At 35.8% G+C, this 25098-nt stretch overlaps 1 protein-coding gene across 1 annotated transcript in view; it reads right to left on the minus strand.

The window, feature by feature from the left end:
* Positions 1 to 25098, minus strand: part of LOC123555947 (FERM, ARHGEF and pleckstrin domain-containing protein 1-like) — a 137335-nt gene that overhangs the window by 72384 nt on the left and 39853 nt on the right. The window contains exons 3-8 of the mRNA XM_053547095.1: positions 24192 to 24296; positions 23640 to 23758; positions 14757 to 14854; positions 13368 to 13497; positions 6643 to 6730; positions 745 to 900 (exon numbers count right to left, since the gene is read on the minus strand). Of these exons, the coding sequence (XP_053403070.1) occupies positions 745 to 900; positions 6643 to 6730; positions 13368 to 13497; positions 14757 to 14854; positions 23640 to 23758; positions 24192 to 24296 (696 nt within the window). The remainder of the gene's footprint in view (positions 1 to 744; positions 901 to 6642; positions 6731 to 13367; positions 13498 to 14756; positions 14855 to 23639; positions 23759 to 24191; positions 24297 to 25098) is intronic.

The following is a 25098-nucleotide window of genomic DNA, read 5'->3' on the forward strand; positions in this document are numbered from 1 at the left end:
CAATTAAGGGTGGGGGGGTCGATAATAGAAGAGGGTCGATATTAGACTCCTTTGCTCTAACAGAGATAAAAGATGAAAAGTCGACATGTAACAGAAGTGTTGAATGAAAAGTTCCCACATAAATGCGACAGAGGTGGAGGATAAAAAAAATTCCACATGTATATAAAACAGGTAAAGAGTCTTCATGTAACAAAGGTACAGGATGAAAAGTTACAACACAAATGCAACAGATGTGGAGGATGAAAAGTTCCAACGTGTATGTAACTGAGGTGGTGGATGGAATGTATATATGAAATAGAGGTTGAGGACAAAAAGTTCCCATATGTAACAGAGGTTGAGGATGAAAAATACCCACATGTAACAGAGGTAGAGGATGAAAAGTGTTCATATAACACAGGTGAAGAATAGGAAATTCCAACATGTAACTCCTACAGGTAAAAGCCAAAATGCTACAGAGGTGTGCATGATAAACTACTTCAGTCATACCTTCTTCCATGAAATTGCCTCTCCTTGGAATAAAACTGGTCTTGCACTTAGTTACTGAGCTATGCAGGTATACTATAAGACTTCTATTGCATAACACTAGACATGCATTGTATCCATATTAAGTGACACAAACAGACTTCCTCCAACCAAGGAAAACTTGACTTATGTCCAAGGTAAAAGTGACCAAATTCTAGGAAAAAGTGGCTCAATTTAAGGAAAGATGCTGCGAGCAAGGAAAAAGTACTGTTAAATACTTACATAATTTTCTGGATGTAACTTGATGAGAAGCCTTTTCCGTTTGAAGCTGAGCTTTCGGATTTTTGCCCATGAAAATGTGTTGATCTTGGTGAGACCTTGAAAAACTAAGATTCCTGAATGTGATATCGCTAGATTTAGAGATACATTTTCATGATCCTGAAAAATACAAAGAGACAATTCATAAATGCATTCATATGGCTTTCAATTTACAGTTATAAGGTTTCCAGTCTAATAATAGTCTGCTGGTCTGAGACAACCACTTCTGATGTTTTCTAGTAAAATTTAAAGGTGCATGCATCCAAATTTTGTAAGTACTTTTATTTTCTAGTAATGGTATATAAAAAGAACACAAATAGGTGCAGTTTTCATTCTATGCCAGACTTCCAAATTCAATGTCATAGCAGTTGCAACTTATACTTACCTAAAATATGCTCAAAGCAAAATGCCTATCAAGTTTGAGAATGAAAAGTCAAAGCATCCTAAGGTTATTAAGCGGAAAATAAATTGCAATCAGACAGGTGGACAGGTGACCAGTGCAATCACATACTACATCCATCTGAACACTAAGCATGACACTGCCTGTGACCTGTGACTTAGAAACCATTCCTCTGATCAAGAAACCTCATAATTAAGAGGGGTCCACAGTAACTGTTCCTTCTGTACTAATGGTCACTATGTACTAAAGCTCTGACCCATGGGCCTCAAAATCATCACTTGTCATTCACTGCCCACTTGCATATTGCCTACTAAGTTTGAGGGGTGTAAGTTAAGTAATTCTTAAACATTCAGAAGAAACACTTTTTGCACTAACAGTCACTGTGGCCTTGAACTTTGACCCTATTAACTCAAAATCAAATGAGGCCATCTACTGCACGTGGGAAATGTGCCTGCCAAGTATTATGTTTAGGTAAACATATTCTCTCTATATATAGCTGAAACAATTTTTGAACTAATAGTCATAATGACCTTAATCTTTGACTCATGAACCTAAAAATCAATTTGGATCATTCGCTGCCTATCAGCAACGTACCTCACACAAGTTAAAGGATCATATTAGGTAATATTAAGCACAAACAGCTTTGTTACTAACAGTTACTGTATCACTGACCTTTGACCCACCGACCTCATAATCAATACAGGTTATTCACTGCCCACAAGCAATGTGCCTGCCATGTTCGAGGACTGTAATTCGAACATTCTGAAGACACTGACAGTCACTGTGACCTTGACCTTTATCCGATCTCAAAATTGATAGGGTACTCCATCACTATAGTAACACTCTAACAGACTTACATTCAGCACTGATTCAAAATTTTACATAAAGAAATCATCAGAAGAGATCTCTTACAGAATGACAATAGATTTGATTGCTTGTATTTGGTTCAAGCAAGCTTTCAACAGTATTCATGTATAAATGTTAAAATTACCAATACTGAAACATTACCAGCAAACAAAACACATTTGAGCCATGCCATGAGAAAACCAACATAGCGGCTTTGCGACCAGCAAGGATCCAGACCAGCCTGCGCATCCGCCTTCGCTTTCAAAGCCTATTACAATTAGAGAAACTGTTAGCGAACAGCATGGATCCTGACCAGACTGCGCGGATGCGCAGGCTGGTCTGGATCCATACTGGTCGCAAAGCCACTATGTTGGTTTTCTTATGGCATGGCTCATCTTTCTAATAGTGAAAGGAATCAGCAGATAAAATATAACAAAGGTTAACAAAGAACAAAGGCTCACATCTGAATGTCAGACAGACAATCTGACTTAATGCTGAATGTGTAATTTACATCAGCTTATCTAATGAAAACCAAAGCTGCAACCAAAAAGAATGTCTTAAATATTGTAACAGTAGATCACAATGACGTGTAAAACCCTTACTAACTACTTATGGTTACCATGCAACTGTCTGGAAATATCTAAGCACTATAATATAATTGTAAAGGAAACACCTTGCCAGTCAAGTCTGACACAAACTGCAATCATTTACAGTTCTTACGCTCACAAATGGCAAATCAAGTTTACTACAGTCCGACACCAACTGGTATTGTAACACCCAATTTATTCTAACTGATGAATCTAGCCTTGATACACACTGTCATCAACTGGTATTCAGGGCCTCCTCTGGGGTTTTCATACTTGTCGCCAACCTTTTCGCCAATTTGAAAAAGTTGGAGCCACTTTAGAGCCATTTTTGAGTCAAAGTTCTGGGCCACTTTTATTTCTCTTAGTTGACTGTCATAGTGTGCATAGAGAAATAAAATATTGTAAATAATTTCATTAGGAATAATAACCATTGACTTTTGAAGGTGTATTAGTTTATTGTAGAGGTAAATTCAATTTGTAGCTGGATACAAATAACACAAATCATTTCCTTAGTTTAAGAATCATATCTATCCATGAATTACCAATATCTCTGGACTCATTTATTTTCGGAAAGGAAAATTTGAAATTTTTTCTATTTAAGAAGGTCGAGTTGAACACTCATCTAATGATTTTTAGAAACCATGGTAGCAAGTGATATCTTCCAGTTTCTGAACATTTCAAAGAAATTAACCAGGCCCAGGATACAAATTGAGTCTGTTGTGTTTTTGTTTTCGGATCCATTGTTAAAATCTTTTATGAAAACTGAGGAATTACAAAATTATCTAAATATATTTGCAAAAAGTAACAAATAAAATGTATCTGTCGTACTTATTTAAAATTTGTCAGTCATACAACTGCATCATATTGCATGCAACAAACATGTTGGTCTTTTTTGTAAAAATCGCGCAACGGCACATTCTGACGGAAAAAATGCAACTGCTATGTAGGGGGGCATTTTTATGAAAATGACTAAACCAGCTATTCCCGTGTGTTTCGAAAAACGGCTTTAGGGCGGAACCGGACTTGACATGTTCCAAAGCTGTTTTAGAACTTTAGCAAGTGAAATCGCCAGTTTTCGACAATTCCGGACGATTCAAAGGAAATGCTATGTGGGGGGAGTGTTTTCATAATATTATGTGGGGGTGCTTTTGACATGTGGGGGTGACTTAACTGGCAGGTAGAGACACGCAATAATACGGACAAAAAAGCCAGCGAAAAATACTTTTAACTGTTAAAGGCATATTATATGTCAAAATATATTGTGATGATGTCCGTCCTTTCATCTTTGCATGTTTCTTCTCATACATCGTTGGCACAAGAGACTTGAAACTTGATCACGATACTGCTATGGCCTTTGGAGAGTGCATTTTCATACGACACCTAGATATAAAGCTATAGGTATCATAAGGGGCCTGGATCTATTATATTAAATTTTGCTGTAACTTGTTCTAAATTAGTACTTGTAATCAAATAACAACCCTGTTGGCAAGACGTTCAATTATATTCTTTAATATTTGACCTTTACCTATATTTGACTTTTCACCTTTACTTTTAAAAGTCGGAACATAGTCATTTTGATGTCCATCTGATATTTGACATCTACTATTTAAACGCTAAAAACTGTTAGTTTGCTGTAATGTTTTTATTACTTCACACATTTGGCTCGTATTCACAAATACCAATTCTTGTGACAAGATGTTCACTTTGATGTATCTACGTATGACAATGTCCTTCATTTTACTTTGATCTTTGCATTTAAAAATCGGGAATAATTAAATTCCCCATAACCTTTGTCAGATTTTATAACCAACTTGGCTGTAATGTAAACTGAACAATCTATGCGAAAAAAAGCGGCGTATAGATGCGCGATGGTATCTTTTGACAAATTCTAGTGATTTCTTGTAGTCTTCCTTTAACACGGTGGCGATACCTTAGGTACGCAGGGGTGCTGTAAGGGTCTGTTATATTTTTCTAAGTTACTGTAACACCATTAATACATGAACGTTTGATGAATAATTGAGGAAGGACTTACTGACAATGGAACTTTACATGGAAATCCTGGTGACATTGTGAAATCCTGTGCCATGAACTGATCTTTACAAAGTATAGATACTCTTACCTTATAAACTTGCCATACTGGTGTGAACTGATTAGAAAGGAACATTTTATATATGAAAACCACAATAACATTCTGAAATACTTACCTTTTTGATGGAAATTTGTCAGTCTTCTTAGATTTCATTGTTACCAAAAGTTTCACTGGCGGAAATATTTGAAATCCGCCCACTTCAATATTTTCTTATAAGATTTCCATTTATAGTCAAAGTTTCTACCTAGGAACAATTCATGATCTGTATTTATTTGTAATTTATGATTGTTAAACACCAGAAATCCATCAGCTACCGTTTTTATATGCAATTTATTGATCATTTTCTTATTTATTTTTCGTGCTGCATTTCAATATGGCTGCTGCTGAAATGCTGGATTTCAGCCTCGGAAATCCTTCTATCATTTGATTGGTGGATGTTGGTGGATTTCTGGATTTTACTGTTTTGATTGGTGGATTAAAAAAGATCCAAATGTTTATAAAAGCCGGTAAGAAATCCTGGCTAGGACTTCGGTCTTGACCTTCAAAAGCGTCACATCAAAAGTGCAACAACCGCCAACTTTCAATTTCACTTAGATAAAATTCAACCAACTCCTGTTTGTAAGTATTTGTAATTCCATTGTATGAAGGAACACTGTTGTCACTATATGAGAATATTAGTATAACTTATAGTAAAAGTACTTTTAAACTTGAAAGAAATCTTCAGTTGTTTCCTCGGAATCCTGACAGATGTTACAGGTGCAAAATTTAACCTTTTTTTTCGTATTTTTTTTTATTTATTTATTTTTTTTTATTGTTAAACACCAGTTGGATTTGTTTCATCAGAATGCGCCGTTGCACTTTTCACACAAAATATGAAACCCAGATGACCAAGCCCTACAACCGAGGCTGTAGTTTTCGTATGGGCGGACACTCGTCTTTATTTCATTTAAACTGGTTAAGTATTAATAAAGTTAACATGAAAAAAGGTTAAATTTTGCACCCCTGTATACCCAAGGTATCGCCACAGTGTTATAGGAAGACTACAATCGTGATCAAGTTTTAAGTCTCTAGTGCCAACGATGTATGAGAAGAAACATGCAAGGACGAATGGACTGACATCATCACAATATATTTTGACATATAATATGCCTTTAACAGTTAAAAGTATTTTTCGCTGGCTTTTTTGTCCGTATTATTGCGTGTCTCTAGCAGCCAGTTATGTCACCCCCACATGTCAAAAGCACCCCCACATAACATTATGAAAACACCTCCCCCACATAGCATTTCCTTTGAATCGTCCGGAATTGCCGAAAACTGGCGAGTTCACTTGCTAAAGTTCTACAACAGCTTTGGAACATGTCAAGCCCGGTTCCGCCCTACAAGCCATTTTTCGAAACACATGGGGATAGCTGGTTCAGTCATTTTCATTAAAATGCCCCCCTACATAGCAGTTGCTTTTTTTCGTCAGCATGCGCCGTTGCACTTTTCACAAAAACTACGAAACTCAGGAGTCCAATCTTTATAGCCGAGGGTGTAGTATCCTTATGAGGGGGCACTCGTCTTTATTTCGTTAAAATTGGTTAAGTATTAAGACAGTAATAATGAAAAATGTTACCTGAATCGAGAGATTTCGCCGCCATTTTGCACCCCTGCATACCCAGGGTATCGCCACCGTGGTTATTGATCGGAAATGGTTTTCAATGTTCAGGCCCCTGTGACCTTGACCTTTGACGGAGTGACCCCAAAAACAATAGGGGTCGTCTACTCCAGCAGCCCTACAACCCTATGAAGTTTGAAGGTTCTAGGTGAAATGGTTCTCCAGTTATTGCTCGGAAATGAAGTGTGACGTACGGACGGACGGAAGGACGGACGGACGGACGGACAGGGCAAAAACAATATGTCTCCTGGGGGAGACATAATGATGTTATTGAGACACTAACCTTTGCAGGGACCATCCTGATACCATACAGTTCTACTTTCCTGGCCGTGTCCAGTAAATTCATGTCAGCTTCAGCAGGATTTTCACCTCTGCAATTACAAGAGATACCTTAACATAAAATCATACATACACTTGCAATTTGTTATTAGCTGGTTAAGGTGGGCAGAGGTAGGGGAGGGTCACAGAGAAATCATTACTGTGGGTATCTTTTTTCCATTCCATGAAATTAAATCCGAATGAAGAACATAAAATTCCAACAGACTTTAATCTTTCATTGTATCTGAAATTCAGAAATTCATGTCACCATAAAACTGATTTTTTTTTGCCTAAACCACAAATGCCCCCAATAGGTTTTTATCTTGCAATTTTTGTTCCCATAAAACAGTTATTTTTTCTGAAATCACATTATTTCATTAAAAATAAAGCAGAATTTCCAACTAATAGCAACAATGGGACAGTATAATAATTATAGTCACTGATTTAATAAGTTTCAATACCTGACAACACTTTGATTAAATTGCAGCCTGTAATGGTCCCTAAACTGCCACGACATATCATTAGGGATCCTTACATCATATCATGAAAACGGACTATTGTCTCCTATGAGAGCCTGAAAACTGCTCCATAGATGTTTATCATGACATATTAAATTACCCTGCTATAACAATACTTTATCTTTATTAAATGAGCTGTGCCATGAGAAAACCAACATAGTGGCTTTGTGACAAGCATGGATCCAGACCAGCCTGCGCATCCGCGCAGTCTGGTCAGGATCCATGCTGTTCACTTACAGTTTCTCTAATTCTAATAGGCTTTGAAAGCGAACAGCATGGATCCTGACCAGACTGCGCGGATGCGCAGGCTGGTCTGGATCCATGCTGGTCGCAAACCCACTATGTTGATTTTCTCATGGCACGGCTCAAATATTTATAGTAACTGCTTTCACACACAAACAATAATGTAAATTTGACATTTATCATCAATTGTCTATGATAAATTCATCTGAAATACAAAACATAAACTTCAATCATTCTGTTCTATTTATTATGTACAAATTTAATCCCAAAATGTCCAAAATGCTGCCAATCCAACACTGAAAATTCTTTTTTTTTAGTCTGTTAACATCTAAGACAGTTCTGCTGAAGGTTTTTGCAATTTGTGTATGCATCTAATCACTCTACAATTGCTCAATATTATTCATTGCTGGTCTAGAAGGCACATCATACAGGGCTAATGCTGAAATGACTGAAGTTTTTGCTTAAGTACTCGAAATAATTGAAATAACTTCTGTTTACATTTGAAATAACCGAATCTTTCTCCTAAAACTAGCGCATGACTTCAAAAATACACTATAACCTTGAAAGGCTAATATACATCGCATAAAGTATTTTGTTTTCTTATTTTGTTGGGTTTAGCACATAGTAATCTACTAGGATACAGTGGACAGCAGACCATGGCAGTATTCCAGCCAAAAGAAATGTCAACTTCCCTACATGAATCAAAAGAAACAAGAGCCATGTCAGACATGGCTAATCCCCCCACCGGGCATATCATAATTGAAGGATGTGGTCCGCATCAGGGGTTTTAAGATGTGGAAGAAAGAATAAGTCAGTAGTGAGGTGGTTTACTGCTAAATTTTATTAATTTTCATGAAGAGTATAGCTATGATGTTTTTCTATATGGCTACTGTAAAAAGAAGGAATGGAAAGCTAACAGGGAACAAGAGTGCCAGAATGTCACAATATATGCCCGTCAAAGCAAATTTCTTTACTCTAGCAGCTGTATTTGCAAATGGAATGTTAATTTTGTGGTTGTTTAGTAATCATTGTAAGTCTTTTGTTTTTTAAAGGGAATTCCGATAGTTTTTTATGCGCATCTTTCTGCGCAGCCGACACTTTCTATGGAAAACTGAACTGAAGTCAACATTTGTTGAAACATGTTACAGAAAGTCTTAAATATGAGAAATCTTGAATGAAATAACATTTTTGATAAGTTTTATCAGTAATCAAATGTTGATACTGGTTTATGTTGTATTGACAAGTATCATGCCTGACAGGTATCTTGCTATTTTTGTGGTTGTGTTTTCAAATTGCATTTTGGTACAAAGACAGTGTTGTTCATATAATGTAAGATAATTGACTTAGTACTGATAAGACAATATCACCTTTCAAATTATTTAGTATTCAATTATAGAAAGAATTAAGAATTTTAAAAACTTTTTTTTAACTTCTAGCAGACATACATGTAATCAATTTGGCCAGGTTCGCGCCATTTTCCTTCCGAACAGGTGTTGTATTCTAGCGGTCTTAACATAAAATTTAGCCTGGTGACCCATACATTTTTAGCCATTTTTATGCTCACAATACAATTATCTATACACAAGAAAAACAGGAAAAAATTCTATGAAAGAATTTTTTCAAAATTTAAAAAAATATTCTTCACTATGGGTATTTTTCACTGAAAAAAGTTCACAAAAGTAAATATGAAACAATATTTTTTTTTCATTTGTACCCATTATTGTAAGGATAGAGTATTACAAATATGACTATGATATCAAATAAGTATATGATAAAATCTGTAAAAAGAAAAAAACCTTATTGTGCTGTCTTGATGTATATTTTGGTTGGTATTTATAAAAAAGCAGAAAATTATGAAAATGTTGAAAAATCGCTAGCAGTTTCAGCAACAGTGGGTGTGTTTAAAACAATTTTTCACAAAAACAAGCCTGGTGACCTATTGTTTTTATTTGTTCATTGTTTTCAGCACAAATTTTCCTATCATATATGTGAATTTAAAAAAATTCTATGAAAGGAAAAAAACTATAGGAATTCTCTTTAAAGTCCACAAAAAAACTCCTTACTAGGTAGAGATACCTTATATATAATAAAATTAATAAAATACACCTAAAACTGGAGAGTAACATCTATGCTGTACCACAGAAAAGTGGTCTTGTTTTTTCCCTAGGGTCAATCATAAAAATGTTACAATATAAGTTATTTATAGTAACAACTAAGGGAAGTTAATCTTTAAAAAAAAAAAAAAAAAAAAAAAAAAAAAAAAAAAAAAATTGCAAGTCCACACAAAAATCTTTATCAGGAAGAGACTGGTCAAAATACACCTCAAAATTGGATTTAGCATGTTTGTTGTACTACAGAAAAGTGGTCTCGATTTTTCCCTACGACTAGTAATGAAAAAGTTACAATAAAAGCTATTTAAAGTAACAACAAAGGGAAGTAATTCTAAAGAAGGGAACTGCGCATGACACTTCGTCTCATGATGGTGTATAATTGTGCCAAGTTACATCAAAATCCCTCTATGCATGAAGAAGAAATGCTTCGGACAAAGTCATTCTTGTATCTGACCTTTGGCCTCTAAGTGTGACCTTGACCTTAGGCCTAGTGACCTGGATGTTGCGCATGACACTCCGTCCGGTGGTGGTGAACATTTGTGCCAAGTTATATCAAAATCCCTCAATGCATGAAGAAGAAATGCTCCGGACAAGGTTTTTATTCTTGTATCCTTTGACCTCTAAGTGTGACCTTGACCTTAGACATAGGGACCTGGTTCTTGCGTATGACACTCCGCCTCGTGGTGGTAAACATTTGTGCCGAGATATATCAAAATCCCTCCATGCATGAAGAAGATATGCTCCGGACAAATTTTTTTAAGAAAATATGATAAAGGGGAATAACTCAAAAAATAGGCAAGGTAGAGTTATTGTTCTTGCACACTGCACTTCCTCCCAATGTGTTCTATCAGTGTATGAAGTTTGAAGAAAATCCCTCCAGTACTTTTGGGGTTATGCTCCGGACAAAATATTTTAAGAAAATATGATAAAGGGGAATAACTCAAAAAATAGGCAAGGTAGAGTTATTGTTCTTGCACACTGCACTTCCTCCCAATGTGTTCTATCAGTGTATGAAGTTTGAAGAAAATCCCTCCAGTACTTTTGGAGTTATGCTCCGGACAAAATTTTTTAAGAAAATAAGATAAAGGGGAATAACTCAAAAAATAGGCAAGGTAGAGTTATTGTTCTTGCACACTGCACTTCCTCCCAATGTGTTCTATCAGTGTATGAAGTTTGAAGAAAATCCCTCAAGTACTTTTGGAGTTATGGTCCGGACAAAGATCGTTGCGGACGCACGGACGGACGGACGGACGGACGGACAGACGCACGGACGGAGAGCATTTCTAATATCCCCTTCACCTTTGGTGGGGGGATAAAAAAACTGATTACCTCCGATAAATAGCAGTCAGTAAATCATCATAAAAAACATATGCCCTGTTCAGAACTAAACTACCATTTCCTGCCTTGTGCAGGATTAAACACAACAATCTCCTGCTTTCCCCGAGATTAAACACAACAATCTCCTCCCAGCCCAGGATTGAATATTACAATCATCTGTCTTGCCTATGATAAAATATTACAATTATCTGCCTTGCCCAGGATCAAATATAACAATCCTATTCCTTGTCCAGGATTCAATGCTATAACCTCCTTCTGCAATCTCCTGCTTTGTCCAGGATTATATACTGTCATCTGCCTTGCACAGGATTAAACACTACAATCTCTTGCCTTGCCCAGAATTAAACACTACAACCTCTTGCCTTGCCCAGGATTAAACACTACAATCTCTTGCCTTGCCCAGAATTAAACACTACAATCTCTTGCCTTGTCCAGGATTAAACACTACAATCTCTTGCCTTGCCCAGAATTAAACACTACAATCTCTTGCCTTGTCCAGGATTAAACACTACAATCCCTTGCATTGCACAGGATTAAACACAACAATCCATTGCCTTGCACAAGATTAAACACTACAATCCCTTGCCTTGCACAGCATTAAACACTACAACCTCTTGCCTTAACAGGGTTAAACACTACAACCTCTTGCCTTGCACAGGATTAAACACTACAATCTCTTGCCTTGTCCAGGATTAAACACCACAATCTTTTGCCTTGCCCAGGATTAAACACCACAATCTCTTGCCTTGCCAGGGATTAAACACCACAATCTCTTGCCTTGCCCAGGATTAAACACTACAATCTCTTGCTTTGCCCAGGATTAAACACTACAATCTCTTGCCTTGCCCAGGATTAAACACTACAATCTTCTGCCTTGCCCAGAATTAAACATTATTGTTTCTTTCCTTACTAAGATTAAACATTTATCATCTCCTGTCATGCCCAAGATTGCATACTCTGATTTGATGCACTGCCCATGATTAAATACTATAATCTCCTGCCTTGTCCACAGGATTAAACATCACAATTTCCTGCCTTGACTAGGATCAAATACTACTTTCTCCTGCCTTGCCCAGGATGAAGCACTATGATCTCCTGCCTTAGTAAGATTAAACACTACCATCTCCTGCTCTGCCAAGGATTAAATACTACGATCTTCAGCCTTGCCAAGGATTAAACACTACCATCTCCTGCTTTGCCCAGGATTAAATACTATGATCTTCGGCCTTGCCAAGGATTAAACACTACCATCTCCTGCTCTGCCCAGGATTAAATACTACGATCTTGGCCTTGCCAAGGATTAAACACTACCATCTCCTGCTCTGCCCAGGATTAAATACTTTGATCTTCGGCCTTGCCAAGGATTAAACACTACCATCTCCTGCTCTGCTCAGGATTAAAAACTACGATCTTTGGCCTTGCCAAGGATTAAACACTACCATCTCCTGCTCTGCCCAGGATTAAGTACTACATTCTTCGGCCTTGCCAAGGATTAAACACTACCATCTCCTGCTCTGCCCAGGATTAAATACTACGATCTTCGGCCTTGCCAAGGATTAAACACTATCATCTCCTGCATTGCAAAGATTAAACACTTCAATCTACTGATTGGAAGTTTTGTTCACCACCTTTTTAGCTAACTGAGCAGGCTTGCAAAAATATAAATAGTATAAGAATTAGAGCAAGGAAAAATAAGTATTGATTGCTATTTCAAGTAACCTACCGTATTTTCCCGAATTAAGGCCCCCCCTCTAATTAACGCCCCCCACCCATTTTGGAGGGAAAAAAAGTCAACAAGAACGGGAAAAAATCACCTACCTCATTTTTATAAGTCCACATAATAAGTAATTTACAGTACTAAAGTCCAATGTATTAAAAATTAAACACACTTTTAAACAGTCCATGTACCGTAAAGCCAAAACATTTGTACTAAGTACGGTACGTAACAGAAAATTAAACGGTAAATACATTTTTGATTTGTTTTTACACCACTCGCGCACACGCTTCCTGCCGACTTTAAACAAACTTGCAGCAATGTGTTTACGATATACCCTTTTCTTCGGCAGTTTTAAGAACTTTTAATTTAAAAGCAGGCACAGCGTGTCAAACCATTGACATTGTGTATTGCGCTATTAGCTACCCGCATGTACTAAGGAAAATGTTATCGGAGTACACAGCTGTTTGGGTCATGACGTAATGTGTAGTGTCGCGAGCGTGTCAAAAAGCCAGTCATGGAATACACGAGGTACCGTATTTAAATGCATAAAAGACACACTGCATTAAATTGGATGCCAAATAATTACGTTTTAGGGGGATTAAACAACACAGAAACACTTTATAGCTAGTTTGAACGATGTTTTTAAGTTTTGTAAAAATTTTCATTTTCTATTTTTTTACCTCAAATAAACGCCCCCTCTTTGGAAAATGTAACGCCCCCGGGGGCGTTAATACGGGAAAATACGGTATCAAACAATACATACACATGCTGTTTGTGATACTCCATGATCTTCTTCTCTATTTCTTCTGTTTGGTTTGGAATATAGCGTAAGTTGTTGGCACGTAGATATGTGTGATCTGCATATTCTTCAATAGGGAAATCCCCAACTTCAGCTGAAAAATAGATATAACATCAGAACATGTATAAATGTGGTTAAAAGCTCAGATGGCAAGGCTCAAAATCACTCCTCTGCAGACTAAACCCTCCCTCTGCAGACAAAACCATCCCTCTGCAAACAAAACCCTCCCACTGCAGACAAAACCCACCCTCTGCAAACAAAACCCTCCCTCGGCAAACAAAACCCTCCCTCTGCAGACAAAAGCCCTCCCTCTGGGTTTTGTAAACCCTCCCTCTGCAGACAAAACCTTCTCTCTGATTTTTGAAGGATCAGAGAAAACCCCTCCCAATGCTTTTACAGCTAATGAAAATTCAAGCCCACTAAAACTTTCAAGATGGACAAGATTTTATATGGCTGGACAAAAACGCTCCCATTGATATTAACAATTCTACAGCACTATAGGACTTGTTTCTTTCTTCTGGGTCCAAATCATGGGAGAGATTTTGCCCTCATTGTTTTTTATTGAGAAGATTTTTTCCAGCCTAGAAATTTTAGTGTGATGATTTCTGTCCTACCTACCTTTAAAACATCTAGGGTTTCTGTCTGCTTCATCAACATTCTTCTAGAAATGTTTTGTCCAGACAGGGTTTTGTCCTACACCTGGTACTATATTGCTCACAAATGTGTTTCACTTATGATAAGAAATACTTCTAAAATCAAATCTTCCCCTTTGAGTAACAAAGCGTTCAAACAAACTTCAAATTGCAATCAAAGTGATGAGCTCATCTTCACTCTCTGATTCCCAAAACCTGTATGAATTTTTAACTAAAACATGCCAAAGTTCGGCAAAGCTTCAGAAATATGTAGTTTGGGATAAGCTGAGCACTGTGTAACTTCTATATTAATACTACACCCTAAATAACGGCAATAGGTAGAAAAATCTGCGAAAGTCTGATTTCCATGTAAACACATTGCTTCATCTACCCAACTGTCATTACCAGTGACAAATTGTACAATTTTCCAAGCAAGAAGCTAGAAATATCTACTCTCTTAATGTACAACAGAACAAAAAAATTTCGATGATATATTTTTTAGGGATTAAGTCATACTGACACAACACCGGTCCTGTGATTACTGTCCAGCATTTGATTGTGGAGGTAGATGTGAAGGTAGCCCTCCAGATATTGTTTCAGTCACACGCAAGAATTCTGGGTAGAACCACTAACCTTAAAGCTAGTTGAACGGCTTCCTCACATGACCAAGGAGGACTCTAGCCCAGAGAGGTAAATGACTGATAAATACATGATACTTTACCTTGAGCAACATAAGAAGCAAGTAGAGCCATTGTGTTATCGCTGCAAGTAAGCGAACCTGTTTGTAGATCTTTCTTTATCTGGAGAGCATACAAATACCTGAAAGAACAAAAAACATTTTTTGTAACTAAATATGTTTTCATACTTTTAAAGGTAAAAGGATTATTAATGAGTAATTAAAGCCCTCCTATCAATAAATTATTGTTGCTATTGTCACAATTTCAGATGTAGCAAAAACAAATTAAGATGCCGTGTATATTCTCCTCATTGCCCCTTTTTAATCAATGCAATCAAACAAAAGGATCTGGACTGTGTACAAACATTGCAATGACACTGATATTTTTAATTTATATTTCGATATAATCATGTAATCTGTGGGTGTAAAAGAAGAAAAGGTTCATGGATAAGATGACTGGGGAGTAGACGATGAGTGCATCTTTTTAAGTATTACAGACATAATGTTTGTTGTGATTGTGGTGTTTTATTGAATTAAACCAGAATTTATATACTGCCGATTAAATTAGTCCTGAAAAATGTGTGAATCAATTTCCGTTCATGTGCCTCTTGGGTCAATCAAGAAAATGAGAATTTTTTCCTTTTGTCTTATTATTGACTAACACTAAAAATTTTAAGTACATTCATCACACAATTTCATTAATACAGCTTTGGTGTTGTTACAATTTCCCCACCAACAGTAGGGGAAACTTCCCGTTTGGGAAATCATTTATGGGTTTTTCCCTACTTCCTGAACGGGAAACTTGTTACTTTTTATAGTAACATGCTTCCCGTTCGGGAAGCAATATCGCAAGTTTTAGACCCATTTCATTTAAAATAGCCGGTGCATAAGAATATACACAAGATCTGCAAATTAAATATGCCACATTAAACTTAAATGATATATCTAAATTTCTACCGTTCACATTTTTTTTAAATGTCTTATTGAATTTTTTATTTGACAGTGAAATTGACCATTTTCTTCAGAAATTGCTTAAAATCAGAGTTTCCGGAATTGGAAACCTAACTTCCTGATCGGGAAACCTAGCCTTTAAGTTACTTCACAATCAGGAAATTGAAAGCAGACATTCAGAAAATTTATTCTTTTATTTTGTTATAAAAAGCAATTATTTCAAATTTCAAGTTTTCAGGGAGTTGTGATCCCGTAATTTGATGTGTCTAGTGACCCAGGATTTTAACAGACTCATATGAGTTTGGGTTCAAAGGCAGTGGATTATTTACTTTAGACACATTCCAAGATCTTGTGTTGTGTGACTCCAGCATAATTTCTGATGTAAATGTATTTTTTTCTCCTTTTAGTTCGTCTGTTTTTTTGTTGTTTTTGTTTTTTTTAATCTATGAGGTATTGTCGTCACTTGATCGTTGGCATTGGTGTCTGCATTTGTTAAAAAATTTGTTTAGGTCCACATTTTCTCAAACATTGTAAGGGTTACAGCTTTAAAACTTTGCACATTTGGGGACTATGTATGCCTAGAACCACAACTCTGATATGCATTTTGATAAAATAATTGCCCTTTATTGTACTTGGAAAAGTTTAGTTTCTTGGTTAAATTTTTTGTTTAGGTCAAAAACTATAAGAGCTACAGTTTTGAAACTTTGCACACTTGTTTATCATCGATCATTAGGGACTATAAAGTATAATAAAGAACCATAACTCTAATCTGCATTTTGTCAGAATTATGGCCATTTCTGTAGTTTTAGAAAATCCCAACTATATCTTTTTAAGATCTCTTGTATGTGTTACTACATAATACACATGTTATTTCTTTACTTTTCTGTTGTTCAGTTTTTATCATTTTCAGTACTATCAGAGAAATTGCATTCAACAAATGCAGATCTCTGCTCTTCAAAAATAATCTTCTTTGCTGAAAACAATGTACAAATATTCATAATGTGGGTCAAAAATTGAATCATAATACTGGCCTGTTTTGTTCTTTACACCTTGTTTTTCACTACATACTGATGTTCTGAATTCAAACCTACTGATGTTCTGAATTCAAATCTACTGCACAAAATGATGTTACAACTTATGTATTAACTTTGGTATCAGTTTTAATTGACCATGTTTTTCCAACTATTTGATCATTGTCAAAGGCTCCTATACAGTTAGACAGAAGAAATTTCAGTTGCTAAGTTCCCTGTGATGTCAGCCACTTCATTAAGGTAAGATAGCAACCAGATGAATTACATGAGCTGTCCATAAGACAGCATGCTCAACTTTTGTCAGTGCTTGACTCTGAATTAGAGTTTTGCAAGTACAAATTTTAACAGTCAAAATTCAAATCAGAGTTATAAGGATTGTTTTTCCTAGTGATGACTTTGATAGTAAAAAAACTTTTTTAATTTTCAAGTCAAAATCTTTGATAGTAACAGAGATATTTGACTTCATCAACAACTTTTACCAAAAATAAAAAAGTCTAAGTTAAAAAGGGGCATAACTCTATCAAAATTCAAATCAGTGTTATGGGGATTGTTCCCTGGTGTAGACTTTAATAGCAAAAAACTAGTTTAATCTTTGATAGTAACAGAGATATCTGACTTTATCAAAAACTTTTACACAACAGAATCAAAGATAAAAAGAGGCCTAACTCTGGCAAATTTCAAGTTATGAGGATTGTTTCCTGGTGTAGACTTTGACAGTAAATACATGTTGTAAGTTTCAAGTCAAAACCTTACAGAGATATTTGACTTTATCAAAACCTTTAAAGAGTTAACAAGGAGAATAACTATATCATAAGTCAAATCAGAGTTATGTGGATTGGTGTAGACTTTGATAGTAAATAACTTTTTGAAAACTGATGTCATATTTTTTTTTACTTCTCTTTTTAGGTTTAAAACAGTCTGAAAGAGCATTTGTCGCCTTTGCATTTGGGTGTGCAAAAAAGGAAGATATATTAAGAGATTATAATTCTATATCAGTTATCAATAGAGACACAGAATCCTTGATTAACGTGGATTTTGATAAAAATAAAAGTGAAAGAAACAAAGTAGTTATATCTTTTCTTGAAGGTATCACATCTGACACAGTCAAAACACAAAATACTGTAAGAGCATGTGCTGCATTTAAACAGATTTTCAGTTTCAGGTAGATGCATCTTATGGCCCTAGTTTTCTTTATGTTTAATGTTTTACAATATCAAGCACCACAAGGTTAATTGTCTGTCAGTATTGGTTCTAATCTTTAGCTCGATTTTTAAAAGAAAAAGGTAGAGCTGGCGATGGTATCACCCTTGATTAAAGTTTTTTTAAAAGTCAAATATCTCTGTTCCTATCAAAGCATAAACTAGTATTCCAAACCATGAGCTTATAGGGACTTGTCACTGCTATATTTCTATGTCATTATAAGTAAACCCCTTTCATATTTTATCGTTATGTTTTGTAATACAAGTACATGTACTGTTATATTATCATGTATAATAAGTAAGCTAAAGAACAGACTTTAATTTAATAATATTTTTGGTTCTAGCATATGACAGTATATTAGTATGTCATACTGTTTCCTTGTCAGTTGCCTTAAAGCTACTTTTTCGAATATCTTAAGTTTGTTCAAAAATTTTCAATTTGAAAAATACATATTGTATCACCTTGACAATTGATTTTTTTTTTTGTAAAATATTCATGTGAAGAATACAAACAATCTGGAAAAGCATTATGTATCCCTCGTGAACAAAATCAGAATTTTACATTGAAAAACATCTCGCATCGAATATCGTCCTGCTTTTGGTATTTCAAATACACATGTATCATTTTGTATCAAACTAGATACTGTGAATTTATTACTGAAAGAAAAATTTGGCATCAATTAAGGTAAAAAATGTACCTGTACACGTACATGTGTTCAATAGTATCGGTCTGTGTTGCTTGATCTACTTTCTTTGCATTCTGTATAATAGTTTTAAAGTTTTCAATGTAGGAGACACAGCCTTTGCAATATGACACTAGTTTTGTGATTTTCTATTTTATGTAGTTTATCAAGTGTTTTCAGATCTCCCTTTGACATGTTTCTTCTGGTTCTTATGACTTTGTCTGTCTTGATATTCCATTTAGTATGATAAAAAGATGTACCACGCAAATAAGAAGAATTTCCTGATCGGGAAGTTTGGTTTCCAAATCGGGAAACTCTGCTTTTTTGCAGTTCATTCGGAAAAAGGGCAGATTCAATGTGAAATTAAAAAAATACTAGGACATTTAAAAAAATTCTGAACGGTAGAAATCTAGATATGTCTTTTAAGTTCAATATGGCATATTCAATTTCGAGATCTCATGTATAGTCTTATGCACCGGGCATTTTTAATGAACCTACCTAAAATATAGTGGTTTTACTTCCCAAACGGGAAGCATGTTACTATAATAAGTAACAAGTTTCCTGTTCCGGAAGTAGGGAAAAACCCATAAATAATTTCCCGATCAGGAAGTTTCCCCTACTGACCAATGGCTGCTTGTAGTGAAGCACAAGTTTCTGGTACAGAAACAGGGTAAGTGTTTATTTTTTCGAGAAATGCATTTAATATTATAAAAAAATCCCCAAAAATCGTTACTTTACAATGCATTTTCCTCACTTTATTCAAACAGGTATCATTCCCAAAATCTGGAAAAAAAATCCGTGTATGTATATATGGTCAAACCAAATCAATTCAAACCCGTGTTTATGTCAACTACCTAAGAACTGATACCACCTGATGTTAAAATTACTCTGTTGCTTTCCAGCTTAAAAAACATTTTTAGCTTAATTTAACGTATAAATAAAGACCATCTGCAAATAAAAACCACATTTTCACTGTCCAAAACATTATCTTTAAATACAGGCTTGACTGTAATGAGAAACAACGCAAACATTGGATTCTTCAATACTGGATTTCCTGATAAATCATGAGCTTTAATATTGACAATTCATTCACAGCTGTTTCTGAAAATACGATTTTTTTATTACAAATAGTTTTTTTACTCCATGTTTCTGCAACATTGATCATATGAATAAAACATAACCCTTTTTGATAAATGTCAGATCTTGTTTCTCTTGTACTGCCTTTTGGGACTATAAAACAAGAGGACCATGATGGTCCTGAATCGCTCACCTGTCCCCACATGAACTGAGTATGACATCGTTTTTTCTATTATTTGACATAGTGACATAGTTTTAGAGCTTATGTGACCTAGTTCTGAACTTGACCTAGATATCATCAAGATAAAAATTCTGACCAATTTTCATGAAGATCCATTGAAAAATATGGCCTCTAGAGAGGTCAGAAGGTTTTTCTATTATTTGACATAATGAACTAGTTTTTGAAGGCATGTGACCCAGTTTTGTACTTGACCTAGATATCATCAAGGTGAACACTCTCACCAATTTTCATGAAGATCAATTGAAAAATATGGCCTCTATAGAGGTCACAAGGTTTTTCTATGTTTAGACCTAGTGACCTATTTTTTGACCGCAGTTGACCCAGTTTCAAACTTGACCTAGATATCATCAAGATGAACATTCAGACCAACTTTCATAAAGATCCCATGAAAAATATGGCCTCTAGAGAGGTCACAAGTTTTTTCTATTATTTGACCTACTGACCTAGTTTTTGACCACATGTGACCCAGTTTCAATCTTGACCTAGATATTCTCAAGATGAACATTCTGACCAATTTTCATGCAGATCCCATGAAAAATCTGGCCTCTACAGAGGTCACAAGGTTTTTCTATTATCTGACCTACTGACCTACTTTTTGATTGCACGTAACCCAGTTTCGAACTTGACTTAGATATCATCAAGATGAACATTCAGACCAATTTTCATGCAGATCTCATGAAAAATATGACCTCTAGAGAGGTCACAAGGTTTTTCTATTATTTCACCTACTGACCTACTTTTTGACCGCATGTCACCCAGTTTCAAAAGTGACCTAGATATCATCAAGGTGAACATTCTCACCAATTTTCATGATGATCCATTGAAAAATATGGCCTCTAGGGAGGTCACAAGGTTTTTCTATTTTTAGACCTACTGACCTAGTTTTGGAACTCAGTTGACCCAGTTTCGAACTTGACCTATATATCATCAAGGTGAACATTCTCACCAATTTTCATGCAGATCCCATGAAATAATTGGCCTCTACAGAGGTCACAAGGTTTTTCTATTATTTGACCTAGTGACCTAGTTTTGGACCAGACATGACCCAGTTTCGAACTTGACCTAGATATCATCAAGGTGAACATTCTGATAATTTTCATGCAGATCCCATAAAAAAAATGACCTCTAGAGAGGTAACAAGGATTTTCTATTATTTGACCTACTGACCTAGTTTTTGACCGCAGTCAACCCAGTTTCGAACTTGACCTAGATATCAAGAAGATAAACATTCTGACCAATTTTCATGCAGATCCATTGAAAAATACGGCCTCTACAGAGGTCACAAGGTTTTTCTATTATTTGACCTACTGACCTAGTTTTGGATCGGATGTGACGCAGTTTCGAACGTGACCTAGATATCATCAAGATGAACATTCTGACTAATTTTTATGCAGATCCCATGAAAAATATGACCTCTAGAGAGGTCACAAGGATTTTCTATTATTTGACCTACTGACCTAGTTTTTGACCGCAGTTGACCCAGTTTCAAACTTGACCTAGATATCATCAAGATGAACATTCTGACCAATTTTCATGAAGATCCATTGAAAAATATGGCCTCTAGAGAGGTCATAAGGTTTTTCTATTTTTAGACCTACTGACCTAGTTTTTGACCGCACATGACCCAGTTTCGAACTTGACCTAGATATCATCAAGGTGAATATTCTGAACAACTTTCATAAAGATCCCCTGAAAAATGTGACCTCTAGAGTGGTCACAAGCAAAAAGTTTACGCACGCACGGACGGACGGACGACGGACGCTGCGCGATCACAAAAGCTCACCTTGTCACTTTGTGACAAGGTGAGCTAAAAATGCCTTTTGGGACTATAAACTGCATACAAAATTAAGACAAATTTTCTAAAATAACAGTAACAATGTTTGCTACATTTCCAGATAAAACTGTCTGCAGAGTCCTGTAGTATTAACTTAATTTTGAGTACTGATCTAGAAAAAAAATGCTCTTGCATGTACACACCAGGAAGTAACTGACAAGTTGAATCCTGAATAGCTTTGTTGTTGGTTTGGATTTAAGCGACATCAACCTAAATAGGGTCATATAGAGATTTTCCAGCATTTTTAAGCTGGAAGAAGGTCTCTAAGTACTCCTAATGTGAGACCAAGTGAACTCTATTGATTGGAAGTCACCAACAGACAGACTGACTGACCCTCTGAAAGGGTGTGGAGTGGGGAAGGGCTAAAAATCATCTCAACAAGAAGCTGCATTCAATAAACGCTTGATGCCCCCAGTGGCATCCTTGTCGATAGATTTTGCACCTAAGTCCAAAACGAGGTCAAGGTCAAGGTCAAACTGAGGTCAGGTGATGTTTGAAGATGAGGAATGGTCACAGTTTACATCTGTATTAGTATCAATTCATTCTTGTAAGGGGTACTGATGCTAGACGAAATGGTTCCATTTGGTTAACCAAGAGATGGCCTATATAAAGCAACCTAAGTTTAAAATGAGGTCAAGGTCAAGTGATGTCTGAAGATGAGGAATGGTCACAGGTTACATCTGCATAAGTATCAAGTCATTTTAGTAAGGGGTATTCAGGGGTCACACTGGGATTTTTTTTCTCTGAGCCACTGCTTTTTCCGAAGATAAATTATGAGGCCAACAATGGCATAGCGCATAGCTTTGACGTTCTTGTAGTCTTGTAGGACTACATTATATGTACCAAAGTACTCATACTACTCAAGAAATTAATGTAGTTATTACATATTTCTTAGTAACCCTTTAAAGAGCTATTTAAAAAATCAATTTGTGTTAATTTCTAAAATTATCATTTTTATAAACATCTGCCATTTACATGTAAAAATTCTGAAAATCACATTTAAAATAAAGATGTCAAAAAAGAAAAAAAAAATGTTTAAAAAAAAACAGTGTCTTGTTTTGCACATTGCCTATGAGTGGGTGGGGTTCGATGCCTTCGCATGTTTTATTCTCGAAAAATACTTCAAAATAAGAGCTCCTTTAGCAACAGTTGTCAAATTTTTTCTTAAATGTAGACTTTTTATTAAGATTGCGCTAAAAAATCTTGTCAGAAATGACAAGAAATATCCGAAAATCTCGGTCGCGAAAACCGGTGACAAATTCGGAAAACGTAAGTTAGAATTAAATATTTGATAAAATACCTATGTTTTATTGCTTTTCTATCATCATAGCTATTCAATACTTAAAATTTCTGCTTGTCTAAAGCATTTTTATTTGTTTTTGCCCAAACTAACCCTCGGCAATCATAGAAAATTTGTCTAACGGCCGACTGCTCATAAAATCGTATCAAGTGCACAAAATATGATTATAATTATCTAGCTTGTTATTCAATAATCTAATTATTGCCAATTAACTGCCTGATCAAATAAAAAGTTTGCAAATTGGCTCCCTCCCTTTCAATAACGGATGTTGTGTCTACACAGATTATCGATTTTTCACACCTTTTGGTTTGTAAAACTGGCAATATTGGTAGTTTTGCAGACAGACATAGCTTCGGGCCATTTTCGCCAATTAGAAAATTTCGGAGCCACATTTAATTTTTTGTCGCAAATGGCTCAAGTGGCGATCGACAGCATGACCCTGCGGTATTGATGCTAGACGAAACAGTCCCATTTGGTTAACCTCGTACGGACGGACAAACGGACGGACGGACAGGACAATCACTATATGCCTCCCGCATCAGTAGATGCTGGGGGCATAAAAATAGTAGTGAGTAAACACTTAACCTTTGATCTAGATATCTGAATACTAACCTTGTAAGTTCATCTTCCATTAATGCTGGATCTGGTGTATAAAACTTCACCAAAAATTTCAGTGGTGTGTCTGCACTCGGTAACTGTTTCAATATGGCCTTCTCCCTATCCAACCAGTTCTAAAACAGATTTAAGAATTCAATCAAACAACAGTTTTGTTTACGAATTTAAGTAGATTCAAAATCTTAGACTATTGGCAAACTTTAGTCTTTAACAATGCACTTGAGACATACCGGTAACATTTAAATTTGCAGTAAGAATGAATTTCTTTTTCTTTCTGTAAAACTGTTTGATTTTCCCCATCATAGGATCTCAAAACTTTCAAATACAGCAAAATAAGCATAGTACCTTTCATTATATATTCCAAACCTAAGTCAACACAATAGAACAGAACAATTTTCAAGCGTATTTGGATTGTGTGCGGACAGTTCACTACAATAAATCATCACATGTAGTACAATTTACTTCCAAATTGAAAAAATTACTAGTCCATTCAAAGCCTAGTTGTCAAGGATTAGTGACAAGTGTTAATTTCAAGCCCCGTAAACTTACCTGTATACCTCTGCTATCTTCATACTCTAAATCAAAGTAGTCAGCTTCTAGCAAACTGAGATGTCTCACCACAGCTTCCCACAGTGCCTGACCAAATGCCTTGATCTGAAACACAGAAAATATGACATCAGCGAGGTTGAAACTTCAAGATGTGTACATGCATGCCTACTTCTAGAATATCCCTATAGGTAACACCTTATAAAAACTGGGAGAAAATAAAACATGTATCACTAAACAATGTGAAAATTATTCTATATTCTGGAACTTGACCGCTGAGATGCTAACAGGAATAAAGAACAGGAAACTACAAGTAGCATAGGAATAAAATCTCGACATATGCAATGCGTTATCTTTATATACATATGATGCACTGCATTGTCTAGAGGATTAATCAGGGTATTTCCACCTTCTATTGTGGTCTGTAGCCCTGGCAACTTTTCCTGTAGCAAGTAAAAATCTAAATGAGAGAACACCCAGACCTCTCTCTACTTTGCAACTTCCACCACCATCTACTTCAATAATTAATGAAACCCTTGGCTATCAATGTTTCTGAAAACACTTTAAAATCTGAGAAACTTCTGTGACACGAAGTGTATTTAAACTATTAATCAGCTTCCAACTGCAACCTCTCTATGATAACGTATGACCCGTTACAAGCATTAAATACAAAATACCAGAAACCTAAGAACATATTACACCAATCTCCTACAAAACATTGTCTTTTATTCTCAAATCTTTGTAAACGAAGCAAAAATTAGCACTTTACTGGACGGGAAACAGCAAATAATTTCTACTTTTACTCGGATTACCGAAAAGACAAGCCCGGACAATCAATACTTCTTGCTCTAGTTAAGCACAAAGTACCAGAGATTGTAATGATATCTGAGCAAATGGGAATACATCATGA

This window comes from Mercenaria mercenaria, chromosome 7 (assembly GCF_021730395.1).
Source record: "Mercenaria mercenaria strain notata chromosome 7, MADL_Memer_1, whole genome shotgun sequence".
NCBI lineage: Eukaryota > Metazoa > Mollusca > Bivalvia > Venerida > Veneridae > Mercenaria > Mercenaria mercenaria.